The sequence below is a fragment of the Parasteatoda tepidariorum genome, chromosome 4, assembly GCF_982258835.1.
Source record: "Parasteatoda tepidariorum strain Cologne lab strain chromosome 4, Ptep-v5.0, whole genome shotgun sequence".
In the NCBI taxonomy this organism is placed as follows: Eukaryota; Metazoa; Arthropoda; class Arachnida; order Araneae; family Theridiidae; genus Parasteatoda; species Parasteatoda tepidariorum.
The window spans coordinates 16,367,836-16,390,129 of NC_141758.1; the positions used below are offsets into that span (position 1 = coordinate 16,367,836).

General features: G+C 29.9%; 1 protein-coding gene across 1 annotated transcript in view; it reads right to left on the bottom strand.

The window, feature by feature from the left end:
• The window catches only part of LOC107450980 (T-box transcription factor TBX3-like), a 99,630-nt gene extending 78,242 nt beyond the window's left edge, over window positions 1–21,388 (bottom strand). The window contains 1 exon segment of the mRNA NM_001323825.1: window positions 20,289–21,388. Coding sequence (NP_001310754.1) covers window positions 20,289–20,701 — 413 coding nt within the window. The 5' untranslated portion in view covers window positions 20,702–21,388.
• Window positions 21,389–22,294: the final 906 nt, after the last annotated feature.

Sequence of the window (22,294 nt, forward strand, 5' to 3'; positions counted from 1 at the left end):
GGAACATCTGGTATTAACAAAAATATGCTACCACTTATTTCATATCAGGAGATAAGTGGATGAACATCATAGGATAAAATAGCGGGCTATCCATGTCATTTTATCCTATTATTTTTGTATAGAAAGTATTTTTATGACATTCACACGCGGTTAAATTTCATGAATGTTTCTATTTGTGACTTTTAATCTTAATTTTAACAAAAAGGATTTTCACTATTTTATTTAACCCTTTCGCACCGACTGTCACAAATACGTGCCAGCATAAAACCGTATCAATCAGGGTAAAAAGATAAAACTGGTAACCAAAGTAGTTCTTTAGCAGTTATTAATATCAATATTGTAATTAATCTACCACTTTTCAGCAGTTATCAATATTATAATTAATCTACCACTTTTCACAAAAAATAATTTAATATATGCTTTTTAAAAAAATATTTAGATACTGATCACGAACCTTAATAATTCAAATAATATTAAATTAATTTTCTGCTCTAATTAAGGTTAAAGTAAACTGAATATTGCCAATCAAGCTGCTGTCTTTTGTGAATGGGATTTTATTCTGGGCAATAGTTATTGTCTTGTGTCAACGCCTCCTACGACTGAAAGCCTCCGGAAGGTCTTTTGAAAGTAGTCTGATCTGACTACAATGAAGGTATATTAGTTTACGAAAGAGCCATTTAATACAAAGTCTAATAAAAATTAGAAAGTGGTAGCAAATATATCTCTAAAAATTTTTTTAATGTATGAATATAAATGGTTTGTCTTATTTTCACCCATTACAGATTCAATTCTCAAATATGTACGATAAATTTCTCTCTATTACTTTTTAAATAGAGTTTGGGTTCATGCGCACAACTGGTTCGCTTTTTAAATAATCTGCACAGACTACTTATAAAATCCAGTGTGGAGGCTTTCTGATGTAGGAGGTTATGGTTTCACTCACCACTATTTCATAATAATCGAAAGACTACTTCCAATAATCGGAAGAATATTTGATAGGCCATTTGATTTGATTGTTACAGTTAAGCCTCCACACGGTTTCTTATAAGTAGTCTGCACAGATTATTTAAAAAGCGAACCACTTGTGCGCATAAACCCAAATTCTATTTTAAAAGTACTTGAGAAAAATTTATCATGTATATTTGAGAATTGAATCTGTACTGGTTGACAAGTAAACAAAATAAACCAATTATATTCATAAATTAAACAAATTTTTAGACATATATTTGCTACCACTTTCTAATTTTTTATAGATTTCATAATCATATTAGATGGTTCTTTCAGTAGATGGTTTACCTTCATAGTGGTCTCATCGGTCTACATTCAAAAAACCGCGTGGAGGCTTTAAGTTATAGGAGGCGTTGGTTAAGCGCGACAAAATGTTGGCAACGATAACAGAGATGCCAACTTGCTCCGGACAGCAAATAAATATTTTTAAGTGGTAGTTTATAAATTGTGATTCTTGGTTTAATAAATTCAATTTAGTAAATTTTAATCTACCACTATATCCAAAAAATTCGTAGGCTTATATAATTCACCACTTTTTGGTTTGAAGTCATGCTAGACCTTTTAAAAAGCAATAAAATATTGTCAAATAATTGCAAAATTTAGTGTGTAGTAATTTACCGTTTTTTCTATAATTTCGGCGTGTCCGGAGCAGTTGGCATCTCTGCGATAACCGAAATCTTAATTTTAGTCAGTTGGTACCATAGAGTTGAAATATTAAAGAGAACTATTAGAACATAGAGTTGAGAGCTACTATTTCAACTCTATGGTTGGTACCATTTTTTAAATTATTTTGTCCAACCCAGAGCAGTTGACGTATCTGTTAATGTAGTAAAGCATTTCAAACGCAAAAAAGAGAATCTTACGAAAAACGAAAGCATTGTAACGTGGAAGCAAAGCAAAAATTCTGCTGCTACTTTAAATATTTTACAAATATTTCCTATTACAAATAAGAAATATTTTGAAACAAAAAAAATTTTTTTGTTTTGAATGGCAAGGCTGAAAGCCTATAACATACCAAGACGGAAAAGAGTACAAACTGGTACAAAAAGCATTTTTGAGTTTTTTAAAAAAAAAAAAAACATTCAATTTCTGTTACTATCGATTTCGAATAGATTTTTCTACTATTATAGAATATATATAAAACCACTTCTTTTCTGAAAAAAAGGTAGATATTGTTATATAGCTTGAATAAGAGAATATATTCACTCCTCCTGCAAACAAGTTAAAACTAATATGGTTTTACTACCAGCTTTTCCTCTTTTCAGTCTCGCTTTCGCCCATGTTGAATGGTCAACAAAGTGTTAAAAAATAGTATTTGAAGTACAAGTTAACTAAGTTATACCATTCCTGACTTGTTTGATTATAATCTCGTTGCCGACTTGTTTGCTTATTATCGCTTTATTCAATAGCCTCAGCCTTTTAACAAAAACTGAAAAGTGGTATAAACATTGCCATTATAGATAACAAACTATTTAAGTCTTAGTATTCTCTTTATTTTAAGAATAATACTATCGATGATCCGTCCCATCCTAACTTATGCTTCTCCAGCTTGGTGCAACATCTCCACATCACTCCTTAAAAAACTCAAAACATGCCAGAATAAAATCCTCAGGAAAATAACAAAAGCAAGATGGTTTATCCGCAATAAAAACATACATCGCGACCTCAACATAGATTTTTTTAGATCACCATATTGCAAAGTTAAATTTCAGATTTTTCGAAAAGACCATAATTTGTGACACCGCAGGATTCAACGAAATTTTTACTTTTAAAAACTTAAGAGAAGACATAAACCTCAGACCGATATCAGCTCATTTTTGTAGTGACGTAATTTTAACTGAAATACAAAATATTTAATTTCCTTTTATTCCAATTACCAGAAAAAACCACCTTAAAGACCACAATACAAGACGAATGGGGAAAAGGCCGCTAACGGCCCCAGGCGCCCAGATATATTTCGATGATGATGATGATGAAGAATAATACTAATGTAAGTTAAAATACTAAATGCGATCTCACTTGAGAGTTTAGATAGATCATCTTGTTTCGTTCCAAAAATAGGTATAGGAAAAATTTATGCTGTTCTATCACTATAATATTTTTAATAGTTGCCTAAATAATGCTGTAGCTCATATACACATAAGGAACTGGAGCCAATATAAGCCCTACTTTCTCTACAGGTAATATTTTCTAAAAACTTATCCTTTGTAGTGTTTCCAGATAGTTTCTTTACAAGTTTCGGGAATTTACCCTAAATAACACTGCAATACCCATAAATATCTTACCTCTTACGAGAAAATCGATGTGCTTTTCATCTAAAGTGTCTTCCTGAGGAATTTGAAATTGCACCTCATTATTTCATAGGACCAAGCCTTTAATTTCTTATAATTCGAAGCACATTTCTTTATAACATCAATCTAACAGTTAGCTTGATACCTTTATATGTTTTTTTCAATTTTGTTCGTAAAATTAACAATGAAAAGAAAGAATGTATTTCTCAGGAATCTGATGTAAAGGAATTTCAGTTACATATGCTGAATTTTAATACCTTTTTCCTGTTTTCAAAAAATAACTTGGTAATAAATCTAATATATTTTCAATTTAATCTCCGACAAATCAGTTTTATATATACGTCCTTCGTCAACGTAATAAAAAGAATTTTATAGCCAATTTACAGTTTTCAACACGTAGCTGTGAAAATAAAACTTCGCCTAAGAGAAATAAAATATATATAAACTTGTATTTTACTGAGCGTAATGGCAACACTATGCAGGTCATGTCTGCTCATATATAATAATTTCTTGTGATTCTAAAAAACTTTATCTTTCTTGTTTGATAAGAATACATTGGATATTCTGAAGTTTTACTCGAGTAATACTGTGATATAATAGTGAAATATCTCTTTTAAACATCAATGTTTCCTTGTTTAGATTTTTGAGTCAATTGAAGTAAAAGTTAATGTTTCGTTCATTGCAGACGATTTCTGCGCATGATGTAAAATGCCATTATATATATATATTTTAAATTATTCAAAACATGCACAGAAATAAAAACAGAATAACACTGACTTTGCGCTTGATAACCTTGTTAAATTTTTTTTTTAAATAACTTGGATGCCAGATTTACTTCTCTCAAAGCGGATTTGAATGTTACTTTTATTCTATTCTGCGCATGTGCAACGTCTGTGTTCTGCTTGCAAACGATTTCGTTTTAAAGATGAAATTAGGATTTTATGGCCGTTTAACATAGCACATAAAAGGAGTAATTTGATTATTTTTGCTGATAAGGAGAGGGAAATATGAGCAATGCTTACGTACACTAAAATCACCTAATTTTCAAATTGTCTTTAAAACGCGAATAACATAATAAACAATGCTTTTTACAAAAAAATTGCAACAGAATGTGCAATAACCTATTTTTAACAAATCTAGATTTACGACAAATTTAATTTGTCCATTTTCAATTCTCGATCGATTTTTCGCGCAGTTATAGTAATGCATAACATAATAATAAGAAATAGTAATAAAATAATTTAATATGCTTTGAGAATTGCCCTTTTTCATCAAAACTATAGAGCAAATATTATAATTTCTATTTATTTTGATATATTAAATAATAATATAAATAACCATAAAATCAAACTTCCTGAAAAAAAAACAGATAAAATAAAAGCCCAAAAGTTAGTCAAAGTGTTACATTTCTTATTTTACACCTACGTTGCATGTTTCAATAGTGCATATTAGGAGCCTTAGTGCATATGTTTCAACAATGAGAAACTAGTCAAGAAACAACATAAAAAAAGGAGAAATAGCTTTTTATGGTTAAAGTAAAATTTACGGGAAAACGAGAAACTTTTTTCCTAAAAGATATTTTCCACTTATGCAATATTATAGTTATAATAAAATATATAATAATAAAACAGTATAGTTTAAAGGTTGTTATATTTTGACAAAACCATAGCGCAAATTTTACACTTTTTATTTACTGTATTAAATTTTTGATACGTCAAATAATTATGTAAATCAGGGCATAAAGTTTCAGTTCTAAAGGAACAAGCCGAACTAAAACAACAAACACGATTGATATTTTCATAAAAAAGAATAAACCAATATCGTTTTTTATTATCTAAATCTGATCGGGAGTTAATGAAGAATGAAATAAGTACTATTGAGAATACTTTCTTTTCTAAATCTTAAATACGTGCGTAAGGTAAACTGAAACTAAAATAAAGTCAACTATTTGCTTTAATCGTTTTTACTTGAAAGAAAACGAGGGGCGAAAAAAGAAGTTTTAAAAGCAGTCATCGAATTTTTAAAGTGATGCCATTAAGTTATCGTAACTCAAAGTATTTAAATGTGCAAACGATAAATGGATGTGTCAAAAGAATTTCTTTTTGAAATCTGCTTGTCACCTCTTAACACAATTTGCGTTAATATATTCATCTCAACATTAGATTTCATTCAAACGAAAATAAAAAAAAGGAACTTCATTATTCATAAATTAACTTTTTATCCTGATTTTTGCAGCGTAATTTCTGTCACATTTTCGCTTTCAGTAAGGTCGGAATGCGCGAAATTTAAAAAAAAAATTTTTTCTTTTGATCCGAGTAATAGAGAATGAAATTTTACGACAGAATAATTTTTCTTTCTTTGATGTAATGAAATGAAATATTACATCAAAGAAAAAAAACTTAAATTTGGAATTAAATTACGACAAGGATTAAACTTGCCCTGGAAACCATGCCTGAAAATGTCGTCATGCACTGTCAGCCCCTAGCTGTGTATGACGGCCGACCGGCCTGTGTAGGGGGCAGGGAACTGCTCTTGCATCAGAAAGGTTCTGAGTTCGAATCCCGGGCAATGCATGGATGTTTCCTTCTCTCTATCTGTGTCATGTCCTTTCTCCTTTGTGTGTGAATGTGACCCGCCCTATAAACGGGTTGTGGTAGTGTGACGTAGGCGACGCTGCTCCACCACCGTGGCTTCGCCACAGGTGCCCACTGGGTAACGAAAAGAGAGTTAGCAGTTCTGGCACTTTCTGTGGCCGATGGACAATAGTTCCAAGTGACCGACCGCCATTAAAAAAAAAAAAAAAAAAAAACTGTGTATGACGATGTATAGGGTGCTTATCCTATTAAGGACTGTTTTTTTGGGTGGTTTTTATCAGGTTATAATAGGTAAGCACCCCCAGCAGCGTACGGCGACATTTCCAGTCATAGCTTTTCATGCGATTTTAATTCTGATGATGTGTCCTAATTTCCTTAGAAATTTGTCGCAACGTTTAAGCTACTCCTTGTTATACATAACGTTTTTTTTACTTGTACATTTCGGCAAAAAATAGACTAAAAATCTCATTAAAAAAAACTACAATTTCAGGAGCAAGGCTAATTTCAGATTCGAAATCCCCATACCTAAATTAGGCATGATGAAGTATTTGTATAAATACAACAAAAACAAAAAATTTGTTCTTCAGCCTAATATATAAAATGCATATAAAAATATTTATTTCTTCAGTGATTCAGGTGAAATACACATGCTGATGTGTGTTTTCATTACAGAACACGACTTAGTCAAATACAATTATTTTTATCTATGTTTTTACAATTATTATTTGTAGTTAAACTGGCAGGTTATATATAAAAATGCCTGCTTTTCATAAACAAACATGTACCGCCAATGTAATGTAATAAAATTATGCATGCTCAAAATCTCATACTAATTAAAAAATCGTTTAAAAATTCTCAGTGTTTCTAAAAATATAATTCAAAACAATATTCAAAAGATTATCAGACGATGCAAGTCTATGAAATTCCAACCTTTTCATTATCTGGCCTCGAAAATAAAATTGTGTTATCTACGCACAATAACTAAAAGTAATTACACAAAATTAATTAGAGCCGTATAAATTCAGAGGTTGGATAGTCTGAAGATCTCCATATAAAAATCCATTCATTTAAAAAGATTAATCTAAAACATCCATTAAAAACGCAACCGATATTTTATATCTAGCGCATTCATGTTATTATTTAAAAATCGTCTGAAAATTCTCCTTATTTCCAAACAAGCAATTTTAAACTCAGGAAAATAAACAATGCTAAAAAAGTTCCACCATTCCGTTATCTGTTTCAAGAAAATAAAACTATGCTACGTTTGGACAGTACCACAAACTAATATCTAATGATTGTATCAAACAAACCATTATAACACTTGCGTTTAAACTAGATAGTTAAATTAAGTGGTATCTTAATCCTCATGAATAATTCATAAAAATGTGAAGAAAACAAACAAAACTGCATTAGACATATACTACTACTTCATCCTTATCATCTTCTTCATTATAACAAGTTACGTAATGTGTAAGTTTTTTCTCCATTGTTTTCTTGTGTCATTTTCAGCTGTTAACGGAGAATGAGAAGAACGGTTACGGAGGTCATTTTTCGGAGTTGGAATGATTATTAATAATAGGTTGCTGGAAAAAGAAAACGATGACTCTATATGGTGATTGTATAGAACAGTAATTGGCGTTCTCAAAATCGTTTTATAACGACTTTATACAAAGTGTGTCGAGTTTTAAATCTCACTTTAATAATTTGATTTTCTTTCTCCTCAATTTAACTTGAGGTTTATTTTTTTTTCATTTTATTAAACTTCTGTTAAAGGAGAAATTTTTAGATTTAAATTTTCTCCAAAGGGAAATGTTTTAAAATTATATCAATCACAAAATAACAATGTTTCAATTGGGTATAATATGAAAAAAACACAACTACTTCGATTTAGTAGGAACAACATATGACGCAATGCTAAAGGAATGGAATTTAGTTGTTGTTTATTTAGTTATTGTTTTTAGTAGTTGTTGTTATTTGTTTTAGTTGTTGTTGTTTATTTAGTTGTATTTAGTTTCAATAACTTTTCTTTATAATGCAATAGAATCTGGCGAGCAGCTATTTAAACGATCGAACACTTCGTTTGTTTATTTGTGGCTTGAAGTTAGGCTCGCAGAAAATGCCGTTCATGGGTTAAATTTAGTAGGAACAACACAACCTGTGACGTAGGCTATATTATACCCAATTACTGTATTTTAATTAACTTGTTTAAAAACTTCATAGACTTCAAAAAATATAAAAATGGTAATACAATTCGACATGTTTAAAGCGCTCAAAAATAGACACCCATTCTCAAGACTTGCTATGCGTGAATGTAGAAAACAAAAGAGATTTGAAATATAAAACGTAAAGCTATCAACGAAAAATGGAAAATAAAGGCAACTTTCGTCGACAACTTAAATGTTATTCATTTCGATGGCAACTTTATATTTTAAGTTTTAAATCACTTTTTTTTCCCCGCACCTTTGGCGAATCTTGAGAATGTACCCCAATTATTGAATGCTTCAAATACCTCTACTGATGATACCATCTTCATATTTTTTTGACGAAAATGTACTTTTTAAACAAGTATATTTTCCCGTATCAATTTCTTATGTACTATATCAATTTCTTTGGATTATTTATTTCATATTTCATTTGACTTAAAATCAAAAGTGTTAAATTAAGAATTAGAAAAAACTTTCGAAAATTTTAATTCTGTTTGGTAATAATAATAATGATAAATCGAATAATTTCGCGAAAATTCTCTAGAAGTTCTAAAAAGTATTCGATTTCTCCTAATCTAATAAAGCGCTCCTTTTGTTTTCAATCATTTTTTCGAAGGGCGGAGTGCTGCCGAATTATCAAAAGTCATTTTATTTTATTCTATAACCGGGATAGAACAGCCGACCCAATTCTGAGTTTACAACTATCATTGTTCAACTTCGTAGCCTAGTGACTTTGAACCAGATCCAGAAGATAAGGGAACTCCTAAATCAAGCAATGGGACAAACTAGCATTCGAGTTGGACTTCTTAATGAAACTAATCCGCATTTGCGTTACATAGAGAAGAAAACCACGAAAATTTCATACGGTTAGCCCGATAGCAAGGATATTCCAACCCATGAGGGTACTTTATGTCAGCACTGTGGTCGGTACGAGCCGGGAACTGAATTTGTACAAACCTGCGACCGCAGGGATTCGAACCTGGGTCATTTCAGTTAGAAACGAACTCGCTATACCCTGAACTACAATGGCTGCATTAAAAGCCATTATCATTTAAATTTAAGAACGAAGACAAACCTATAAAAAACGCAAGGCAAATTAAAAATTTAGTTTAAAATCCAAAATGGTGACAAAAGTCTCTAGATTTAGGCGAACTTAGCCATGCTCATTTTAGTCAATCGATTATTCTTAGCTACTCTTAAATTTCAGTTATTATAAAGTAAGTTATGCTTAAATTTGAGTTATAAATAAATTTCTGCTTAATTTGAGTAACTGTAGAGCAAGTTTTGCCTAAATTTGAATTATTATAAATTGAGTTATGCTTAAATTCGAGCTATTATAAGGTAAGTAATTCCTAAATTTTTTGTAATTATGAAGTAAGTTATGCTTAAATTTGAGCTATTATAAAATGTGTAATTCCTAAATTTGAGTCATTATAAAGTAAGTTTTGCTTAAATTTGAGCTATTATAAAATATGTCAATACTAAATTTGAGTCATTAAAAAAGTAAGTTATGCTTGAATTTGAATACTGTAGAGTAAGTTACACTTAAATTTCAGTTATTATAAAGTAAGAAATTCCTATATTTGAGTTAGTGTAAAGTGAGTAATTCCTAAATTTGAGTCATTATAAAGTAAGTTTTGGTTAAATTTGAGCTATTATAAAATATGTCATTCCTAAATTTGAGTCATTATGAAGTAAGTTATGCTTGAATTTGAATACTGTAGAGTAAGTTACACTTAAATTTCAGTTGTTATAAAGTAAGAAATTCCTATATTTGAGTTGGTATAAAGTAAGTAATTCCTAAATTTGAGTAATTATAAAGTAATTCCTAAATTTCAGTCATTATAAAGTTACTCTTAAATTTGGGTAAAGTAACCGTGTAAAAGAATATTGAAAATAAATCAGATATGTTTTCATAAAAAAAAAATGTCTCGTGGGTGGAATTTTTATTTTATTTTAAAATAAAATTTTATATCGAACGTTTTTTCTTTTCGACAATGAGACCTACTTTATAGTTATTTTTATGAAAGAAATGAGAAAAAAATAATAATAAAAATAAAAAAACACCATTCTTCAAGGACACACATTGATATTTTTATTATTTCGTGTTTCCTGTGCATCATGGATTTTACACCTATATTCCAATAATTTATGGATTTTTATAGGCTTTTTTCAGTGCTTTAGGTGTAATATAGTTGTGAGGCGAAAATCACCCGATCGCCCATAAGAAGTGTGAATCGTCAGATTATCTTTTTGACATTTTTACAATCAGTCGGGTGAGACAAAAGCGATAATAAAATGTATGTATTGATTGTTTTTCGACAATGTATTATTATCTCTCCAGAAATAATAATCACGCGTTCGATGTGTTATTCTTTTTGCACGTCAATTTTTTTATTTATTTATTCTTTTAGAGTGGTCATCGTCCTTATTCAAAGACCATTTCCAAAAGCTCTTAAAGCGTGTAGAATAATATTGTTCTCAAAACTGATCCAAATTCGAATGTTTCGAAAAAGAATCTAAGCAATATTTATTTTATAATAATTTAAAAAAAAAATTCAGAGCCCATTAAATTTAGATAAACTTTACAAATGTGATTGCGTGAAAAGTAAACTAAATATTATTTATTATCTAATTATTAAAAATATTGCATGAATACCACTTAATACTGATGTGTTTAAGTTAAAAATAATCTAAACATTAGTAATCGTATAATAATTAAAAAATAAGAGATATAAATAAATATATAAATGTAATATAAAATATTTATTATATAAGAATTAAAAAAATATTCTTACACAAAAGTATTTATGAAATGAAAGATATAAATAATTATATAGATGTTACATAAATACATTACAAAATATTTATTACATAATAATTGAAAAAAAATATAGCAAATGAATAGCAAAGAAAGCTAGATAATCTCACAAATATAATTGGGTTTAAAATGATATAAATAATATTTATGATAATTAAAAAAAATTTCTAATACCTTTAGAAATCTCGATCCCAGATGTGATTTGTTAAAAAATAATCTAAATGATATATTTAATAATGTTAAAAAAATATTTGAATTTCCAAGAAATCTAGATCTCATAAATGTGATTATGTTAAAAGTAATCTAAGTAATATTTGTTTTATAATATCAAAAAAAAACTTTATATCAAAATAACAAATTAAAAAACCATTTATTAAAACATAAACGCAGCTACCACCAGAAGAAATTTTCCACACAGAAAGCGTAGAAAGTTGACTGCCCTGTATTTAATAAATCATAGCTACCAATTTTCACTCTTTTTAAGAATGATTTTTTCATGAAGTGGTAGCGGAATTACAGTTTTAGGCAAATTTATTTGAATTAAAAATCTCGGAGGTTAAAAGAAAAAATTATAACCTATATCTTTCAAGAATTTAATTTCTTTTTTTCAAGTAATGCGTAGTTTTTTCTAAATTTTAATCTCCACTGTTCAATATTTTTTTAAACTATTTTCCCAATTTGAAATATGCATATGCTGCCAATTTTCTACGTTTTCAGGAAAGATTTCTTCTAGTGGTTTTGTTTGTTTTATGTTTTGTATTATTCTTTGTTTCGTATACTTGAGTCAAAGTTAATTCCCTCGCCATATGTAAATGACTCAAAAGTTCGTTCAAAACTTTATTCCAGCTTTTTAGAGGTAAAGCTTGTAAAAAGTTGGCGAAATGATCAAAAAATTTGAAGGCTTCCGTTTTCTATAGCACTCAGTAAAATATTTTGCAAAACACGCGATTGTTGACTGCTCTGTTTCAAATATCGACATCTTTAATTTCATTTTATAACAGTCGTTGAACAATTTTGGATTTATGACTACTAATGTTCAACTACATAGCCTTGTAATTTTTTAACCCAATCCAGAAGACAAGGGAATTCCTGAATCAAGCTTTGGGAGAACAATTGCCTTCGTGGAAGACTTTTCAATGGAAATAAACCACCTTTGCGTTACATGGAGAGGAAAACCGTGAAACCTCCCACGGTTAGTCTGACGGCAATGGAACTCTAACCCATGATCCGTCTACCACTGAGGTTATTTTACGTCAGCACTGTGCTTGGTGCCAGACGGGTGCTAAATTTGTATCGACCAGCCGTGGTTGGGATTCGAACCCGGTTCACCTCATTGAGAGGCGAATACTAGATCCCCTGAGCCACCACGGCTCCGACACCTTCAATTGAGCAGACGAAATTATAAGTTAAGAAATCAGACGCAAAAACGTACTTTCACTGAATAAACATACCTTTTTTCAAAGGATTCGGATTTCTGACCCCAAATTATAGGGGATAGTCGCTATCTGGGAAATAGGGTCCCCATAGTTTGGTCAGGAGAGATATTCAAAGTAGGGACCCCTTAATGTTTATTTATTTATTTATTTATTTTTGCGTACTTCGCATTATCTCGAGAACTTTTTAAGCGAATTGAAAAATTTTTGCACACAATTATAAAATTTTTCTATCCAAAGATAATTCCATTCAAAAAATAAATTACATTAAATATTTGATATTTTATTTAGTATTAGCCTAAAATGTTTTGAATTGTAAGGTATACAATTTTTTACTTAATTTTGAAGCATGTCATTTTACATGATAAAATGCAAAATTTGAACGAAATCGGTCGACTTTTACAAAAGTCCAATATTGAAAGTTCGATTTCTTAGAAGCATTGAACCAATTTCGCTCCAATTTTGCATTTTGCCATTTAAAATTACACACTGTAAACTGACTTAAAAAATTTTATACTTCACAATTCAAATTTTTTTAACTAGTATTAAATAAGATAATAAAAAATATTTAAAAAGAATTTATTTTTTGCGTGGAATTATCAAAAGATAATCGAATTTCATAATTAAGTGGAAAAAATTTTGACTCGCTTAAAATTGTTTCCAGGTATGGCGAGATTATTGTGTTCAAAAATTTTTGAATTCGTTTAAAAAGTTCTTAAGGTATGGCGAAATACGCAAAAAAATAAAATTTACATTAAGGGGTCCAAACTTTGAACCGCTCTTCTGATCAAACTAAAGAGACCATATTTCCCAGATCACGGCTTCCCCCTATATTTTCAGGTTCAGAAATCAGAATCCATCGAAAAAAGGTATGTTTATTTTGAGAGAGAGAGAGAGCCGCATATAAGCAAAATTTTAAATCCTCGGTAGAGCTAACTCTGTCTAAATTTTCAAGTACGTTCTTGTGTTTGATTTCGTAACTTAAATATCGTCCGTACTAATTAATTAGCATATTTGAGATCCTCGAACCATTAAGATTGAGTCCTAGAACGTGAAAATCCCATCATTAGGATCAAGTTATTCAAGATGGTCCACTTTTTATGTTGCGCACTGTAGACGACAGTTTTGAAGCAAGCGATGGGTATAATATGCGTTGCATTGTCCATTTTCCAACAACTGTAGAATTTTCTATAATTCGGAAATTATTTCTTTCCATAGATAGCAAAATTATTGCATCAAACTATTTAGAATTGATAAAATTTTGTCCACCACGATTTAATAATTTAAACAGTATAAAAGGTCAGATAGACAAATTGATATGTTCAGGGCCCCCAGCTTTCTACGCTTTTTTGAAACATTTCTTCTTATATCTAAGTTTATGTTTTAATGTAATGTATTTTTATAAATTTGATTTAAAGTTTTTTTTTATTTTTATTTATTTATTTTTTTTAATTTTTATTACCACTGCATGCAAATGATTTTCAAAGTTCATCTGAAACACCAACTTAGTTCCGACTCCGTCATTTCGAGGCTTTTGAAACATTTCCAAAATCAAACAAAAACATGGAAAGCTTTAAGCTTTTATTTGCTGAACACTCTATAAAATATTTTGAAAAAAGCATTGTAGTTGGCAACCCTGTTTGTGACAAAAGTCTTATTAAAATTCGAAAAGTTTTAAAAATGTCGATTTTAGTTCATTACAACAGGAAAATATCATTCACAAAAGCCTCACATTTTCTAGAGTGCGTTTGAATATCAAGTTATAGTATTGTTTCTTAATAATAATAATTAAAAAAAAAAAGAATCAGGAAAACATTTGTAATTTCAAGAATGTAAAAGTTATCCCTAAAACAAAACAAAAAAATTGATATACGTACGGAAGTATTTCTACATAGTTAGGAACTGAAATTCATGTAAATTGCAAAATTGACACGAACAGAAAATGCTTCTAAAAATAATGCATAGCACTAGGGAACAAATTTTGTTGAATTCCTACAAACACGTCATCTTATTCCTCAACTTCAGTGTGTTGATTTCAAATTAGCTCTATTCTGAGATCTGCAGATTTTTTGCAAAATGGTACTTTTATTTAAGCTCTTTTTTCTTCTTTTTTGCATGGATGTTCAAGTTTTTAAAGAGAATATAGGTTTATATACATGTATATAATACTCCTTTGAAAATAACGCTTAAGACGGACAACATATGACCTTAACGCTGTTTTTTGAAGCTCTGTCGCCCCGGAAAATAAAAAGAAGCCATAATTTAAGCCCCTTTTACTTGAAGCAATGCCATGATATTAAACTATATAATATTGCAGTGAGGACCTATCTGGGCTTTAGAACAGACAACAACTTAAATATTTAAAAAGTTATTAAACTTTTCCTAAAAATCGCCAACTTGACAATTTTTTCCCACCAAGATTAAAATTATCAAAATCACTGCCTTATTCTCAGTTTTGGAAAATTTTTATGAGCCCAGGTAATGCAGCATTGGAGAAAGTTTTTAAATATTATAAAATTAGACCAAAAATGTTATTCATTTTCACAAAACTGTGATATTTAGTGCCATTTTGAAAATGAGCGTTAACAGCGTTGTCTTTAGATAGACAAAACTTAACCTAACAGTCATGAGTAACAGTTGCAACAGTTATAAAAATAGCATATTATTCGCAAAAAAAGCATCATTTCATGTTAGGACGGAGCCTTCGAAAAACAGTCTTAACTTATCGCATGATAAACAGAAAAATATTATTGACCTCTTCTTACCACTCCCTACGTACAGGAGAAGTGGGGCTATTAAATATTTCCTTGAATGAACTTTTAAAAAACCCAGGTTAGTAAAATATTATTGAAATGCATAAGTGCTGCAGGATTTAGAGAGAAACCTATTGCAGATTCGAAATTGGAGGTGCAAAAATTTTAAATATTCGTTCAAAAATCTCGTGTTATGGTAGAAAAAAAATTGTTCCTTGGGGTAGCAATTTCCATATCTGTCTCGCACGTTAAGGAATGATTTCAGAAAGTTTTGATGAAATAAGTATTAAAGTAGAAAGAGCTTTTTAAAAAACAGAATATTTAATCATGAATTGAAAGACTAGACAGTGAGTAGAATTTGTAAAATACAGAAATATTCGACACAGATAAAATAATCTCTTTCTTTTTTTTCTTTCTAAGAACTGATTTAAATAATTAGTATGGTTATCGGTGAAAAACAATTCTTGAATCCTGTCATTTTATAACTTAAATTTATGAGCTCGATGAGAAATACTTATGCATGAATAGAATAAGAAATAAATATGTTCTTTATTTAAATTTTTTTTCACATTTTAAAAATAACGGAAATTTTAAATAAATGAGAGGTAATTCTATTGACCTATTAAAAGTTAAAAAATTAATTTCTGGTTAAAAAAAAAAAAGTCCGAATTCCCGGAGCCCCTGCGATCTTTCTACGGAACGCTAGGGTTCAGCTGAACATTTTTTGGGAACCGTTGATTTAAATAATTGCTGTAATATTCATGAGTAATATTTTGGATTAAATACTAGTTATAAATATTTTTCTTAATAGTTTTTATAAGATCAACAAATTTCTCAACAACTCTTGAACCTAACTCTTATGAAACCGGAGTTGTGGCTGAACATGTTTTTCCGACTCCAAATCAGGAAAAATTTTCTCCGTTTCCTATCACAAAGCCCTACTCTTAAAGCGCAATTGCTTTCAGGGATGGCAGTTTCTCCGATTTCTGGAAGAATTAGAACCTAAATCATGCAGACATTTGGTTGTAAATCATTAAACGACATTTTATATGAATGCTTTAATTATTAATATTTAGTAGTATGAGGAAAAACTTCATATCAAATTTATTAAAATAAGAGCCATATTTTAACCGTTAATCTGTCGCACTCATAATTGGCACAAACGGTAAAAGTGTATTTATGGTAAAAGTGGAAGCAGGTTAGAATTTAAATTAAATGAAAATTTTCTACTAATTACTAATACTAATTTTGCTTTAAAATCTGAGATGCCAACTTGCTCCCGACAACGGATCAATATTTTCTTGTGGTAGTCTTTTAATGTATGATTCTTGGTTTAGTAAAATTCATTTATAGGTTTCTTACAACCTCTTCTAAATAATCCAAAGGCTTACGTGACACCACACTTTGTTACAGTTAAACCGTATTGAGTCTCGAAAAGTTAGCAAATTAACCGAAAATTTGCTAACTGCAGTTTGTAGCTCTCCACCGTTTCTTAAATTTTTCTTTTTCGAATGCGAAGAAGTTGGCATCTCTCATACCTGCACTCTTTCCGAGAATGGATTTTCAGAGTGGTTGTAAAACAATAAACGAAAAACAATCTGACTCAAAAATATATTTATATTTTGATCCAGTTGAAGTTCGCGTGCGCAAGGAATATTATGCTTTCATATATTTATTGTAATTATGTATATGTAGTGGTGGTCAAACTCATTTATAATTATCATTATAATTCAAAACGTTCATTGGAATAACCTGAGTATTGCTACCACTTTAAATATGAAAATAAAATCTTCCGGAAAATCCGGAAGAGTTAGCAGGTATGCATCTCTGTAAAATGCCACAGCCGTTTGAATTCGGAGCAAAATGCATATAACATGATATTGAATTATAAAATTCTGATTGATAGGAATACTCAGTTTTTTTTAAAAATGTAAATGCTAAAAATGAAAGATTTGAGTTACCAGTCCAAAACATTTTGAAAAGGAGACATGTTATAAAAATGGAACATTGCTACGAAGCGATTAAAAATACAAATTTTGATACCTCTAGAAAAGTTTATCTGAATGTTTGAATAACTAGTAAGTCTTGCATATATATGTTTTAAATATTTAATTTATTGTGGTAGGCGAAATTTTTTAGAGCCAGGACAGGCCTGCCAACTATTACGATTTTTGCAGAGTATTTCATAGAGTGGTAGACATTTAAAAACCAAAGCTTTCGGAATGTTTGGTAATTTTGCCACCATTTTAAAAACCTCACAACAGGAATAGTGGCGCTGCATACGTGCTTTAAAATCATTTATTTGTAGTGGTGTGGAAAATAAATTTAAAAGAATAAAAAATGATAAATTAAAACATAAACCTAGGTTCCACTAGAATCATTTTTTTAATAAAGCTCAGAAAGTTAGTAGCACTGCCGAGATTTACATTCTAAAGCGTAAGAGTTGCTGCCACTAAGAAAAATTTCCCTCAAAGACTGTAGATGATAGTAGCTAAGGATACTTTGAGGAAAAATTTACATGACTTGAACAATTGAGTAAAATAAATTAAGATAAAAAAAAAATATTAGTAAAAAAAAAAACAAATCGTTATACTTTTTAAATCCGTGTGCAAATATGGAAACTACATGAAATATATGAAATCTCATGAATTTCAAAAATATTTTGAAAAAAAAAAAAAAAGAAGTTAGCAAGTATTGAGTATAGTTAATCATATATGTGTTTAGTTTCACACATTGTTTTACATTAAAATGAAACAATTGAAATATAATTTAAAACATTCAGAATAATGTTAAAATAAATATTACGTTTTTTTTTAATACGCAGTTGATAAATCCTTTTCGAAAAATAGTAATTTTTACAGAAACTTGTTTTGTATTCCTTCTCACTCCACTTGCAGAATTTTTTAAAAAAATTATTAAAATACCACTTTAAAAAATGTTACAAAATTTACACTCAGTTAAGCTTCTGCAGTCTCTTAATTCACAAAACATTAACAATGCAAAAAATGCTTAAATAAATTAATAGAATGCATGGAAAATCATCTTTACGGATTTAAACGTAATAAACCCTTATAATCAGTATATCAAAACGTCACTAATGATCAATCGATGTATCGCTTATATCGATGCCTAATTGCAAACAAATGGTTGACAATCTATAATAGATAAATTTATCTTTTGAACTATTGTCTTACTGATCGATAAAAGTAAAAAAAATGAAGGTTTTTCATTTTATATGATATTTATAGTCCCCACGCTGCTTAGAATACATTCGAATAATTAATTAAACTAAACACTATCATTTTCATAGAATTAAAAGGAATTAATTCATTCCTTATTATTCCTTTTATTCATTCCTTATTAATTCATTATTTTTCAACGATATATGAAAACTCACGACTTTGAATCAATAATTTACATCAAAGTGCAATTACAAATAAATGGTTAGTATTAAAACTTATTGTCCAAGATTTTGCCTGAGTAGAGGGAATTTTTTTTTTAGAAAAAAGAAAAAGTTGGAAAATTTATAAAATTTGAGTCATGTTAAAAGTACTAATATTCCGCAGAATAAATATGCACATAGAATCGATGCGTTAACAAAAGAAATGCTATTGCTACGCTTAATGAAAATTTTTTTTAAGGAATGATAGACAATTAGAGGTTAAACTTTCATATTTTGACCACCATTTTAGAAGCCTTACCATAAGAGAGTTGAAACAAATGAATGTAATATGAACAAGTTGGAATAAAGTAATGTAATATAGGATTACTAAGCTTCAACGCTTTTTGTTAACATTTATTCTAGTATTAGCTAAATTTATATTTTATTTTTTATCCATTTAAGCTTACTTTCCACACCACAACGCAATAAATGATTTTAACCCCTTGGGGACGGGTGATTCAGAAAATCATTCGTACAAAATCAGAATCAAGTTGCAATTAAATAAAAAACGGTAACTTAAATGTAGTCGTTACTAATTTGACAGACTTACTTTGCTTTTATTTTAATTATTGTTAGTTTAATCATATATGTAATCAATGTTAATTCAAAGTATAACTAAATAGTTTTATTTTGAACAAAGTAATGGTGAATTAAATAAATCAAAAAATTATAACTCCGCCTACAAATAAACTGCTAAAGAAATAGTTTTATTACCAGTTTTATATTTTTACCCTGATTGTTACGATCTTATGCTGTCACGTATTTGTGACAGTCGGCGCGAAAGGGTTAAAGTTCATATGCAAAGCCACTTTGTTCTAGCTAAATCATGATGAGACATTTAAAATGTTGGCAAAATTGCTAAAAATTCTGAAAGCTTCTGTTTTCAAATGTCTACCGCTCTGTGAAATATTTTACAAAATGCGAAATAGTTGGCAGGTAATATTTTGAACTAATGGGAACAAAGTAATGAACATATGAACTTTTAAATCATTCTCACGTAGTGGCTTAGAAAATAACTTTAAATCAAACTTACAAAGCAAAGAATAATGTATTAAAACATTAACTTTGAAAAAGAAATTAAAAGGAAGAGATTTAAAGAAGAAACATAGACGAAAAGAAATTTTTCTAAAAAGCGTAGAAATTTGACAGCTCTGTAAGTCTATACTAATTCTCCCTTGCTTAGTTACGAAAATTGTATTTAAAAATGGTTTGTGTTCGCTAATAAAAAAGTTTATTTATATGAAATATTGTTTGACTTTACAGTAAATGTAATAATGAAAAAAAAAGTACTGCTTTAATAAACGAAAAATAAAAAGCAGGAAAGAGTCACTCAAAAAATAAATAAATAATTTGGTAATTAAATAGGAGAATGCATAATAAATTATCGTCTGCTTTTATCACAGCTTACTAAATAGTTATAAGTTTTGAAAAGCAAACGATTTTTAATTTTTTTTTGTAATAGTGAAAAAAATATCTAAAAAAGTTACTTTATTAACAAACAGAAAATCTAACGTAGGGAAGGGTCACTCAAACAAACCAAAAATACTTTCCTTTAAAAAAATAAAAAGTATTCTTATTTTCTATAACTTAGCAAATAAATGGCAAGATCGTCTGCTTTAATAATATCTTGCAAAATATATTGATGCGATTTCTTAAAAAGCAGACTATTCTTCATTTATCTTAAAAACGATATAAAAACTATATTCCAACAAAACATAGAAATAGAATGAAATCTTTCCTACCTTCCTGATTTAGTAACGATCATTTCAGTACTCAGAGAATGGAATTTATCCCACAGATCCTTGGACTCAAGTATCACTTTAGGATCATCCTTGATACCATCATCTTCAGGTTCTAAAGGTCGGAGGGGTGGTCCACCCCTCAAATGAGCGCCCAAAACGTCCTCAGCTGTTATATGATGGGGTGGCGGTGGTGGCTTCGGAAATAGCGCGGCGGCAGCACCCGGGGGTGGCGGGTAGCAAGCGGCCGCTAGAGCCGGGTTGAAACTCTGAAGAGCCGCCGTCAGGTAGTGCGGTTGGGTTAGGATTGAGCTCATGCTGAAGTCCGACTGGGACATGGGCATCCGGGATCCCGGACCCAGAAGGAATGGGTGAAAGGCCATCCCGGGTCCCAAATCAGCAGGCTCGAATCGCATTTATTCTTTTACCACTCAGGACGATTGTTTGGTTCTTAGAGAGACTAGAAAAATGTATCAGTTGCTTGATACTGATACTGAATAAATTGTCATTATCAGTATCTGATGCTTCTTTTCCAAAAATTTCTTAATTCAATATTTGTATACGTAGGTGCATGGTAAACAAGGATAGGTGTGAGGAACTAATGGTGACTAGCTTACGTTGTTAGAAATACAAGTTCGAAAATCTGAGGAACTTTAAAATAGCTTCGAGAAAAATCAAGGTATCTTTTATTTTCTCAGTCAAGTTAGTTTTATCAAATCACAGTTCTTTTTGTAAAATATTCTCTCATTCATTTTTTTGCAAATGATGGTGTTAAGTCATATATCTTTATCAATTCATTTTTATTCTATTTCCAATATCAGTATTAAATATTAGCAAACGATTTCTTTTAAGAAACACTTTCGTCAGAAAAACTGATATCTTTCTCTTGTCCTTTTTTTGCAATAATAGTACTCAGCTATAAAATCGTTTTCTTCATCCATTTCCGAGAAATGCAAATTATCGTCTGCTCGAGGGGATAGTTAAAACGAAACAAACAAAAAAAGAGCCGCAAGCGTTGAAGAACTAGCGAGAGCAAAGCAATCGAAGATCAACTTTCAGCTGACGATGGTGATATCGGTTGAAGAAGGTGATAAGTTCTACACATCGGATATTCCTAAGCCGACTGCAAGACGCCAACAAAATGGCCCCTCCCCCTCACTCGTTCCGTACACTGTCGCCCCCCAGCGGTCAATTTTGGCACCAAGCGAAGGCGGAGAAAGGAACATATCCCGCGAAAACCTGACAATTGATGCGTGGAAAAGGGGGGAGGCGTAGGCACGATTTTGAAGAATCGTTCGGCCCTTGGGGGCGGGATTTCACTATTAGCGAATCTGAGAGAGTTTTTGTTCTTCTTTTGTTTTTGTGGCGGGTTTTTACCTCCTCTCTTCTCCACACTTTCACCCCTTAATTTTGCCCCCCTGTTTCTTTCTTTCGTTTGGTGACATTCTGAATTGTAAGCTATCATGAAGAATATCGAAATGTTTTTCTGTCTACAGCTTGAGGTTAAAAAGGCGGGTGATAGTTTTCTCTCCAATTTTTTTTTTCGTTTGCATTTTTATTTAAAGAATAAATAGAAATAATTGTTAACTTGGTATTTTTTATCTTTTGTTTTAAATGTTATTCAATGTTTGTTTATTGTATAGTTTTCTTTTGTGTATAACATTTTGGCTAAAAAAAAAGTTTTTTTTTCTTATAATGAAATAATAATAACAATAAGTTTTCAGAATTAAAATTTTATTTTAATTTTTTAATCTACTGTACCTTCTACCTTAAAATGACTACATTAATAAATACTAACATTAAAAAATGTTTACCTTTTTTTTAAGCAAAAAAGGAAGCAATTTAAAGAAATTATAGGGCTATTCAAATTAACTTTTTATATATTATTTAATACAATTTTCGTTAATTGCATTCTGTCTCCTTTCAGTTAATTGCATTCTTTTTTCTTTCAGTTAGTTGCATTTTAACTGAAAAAGAAAACTAAAAAATGTAGGATTTTTTTAAAAAAA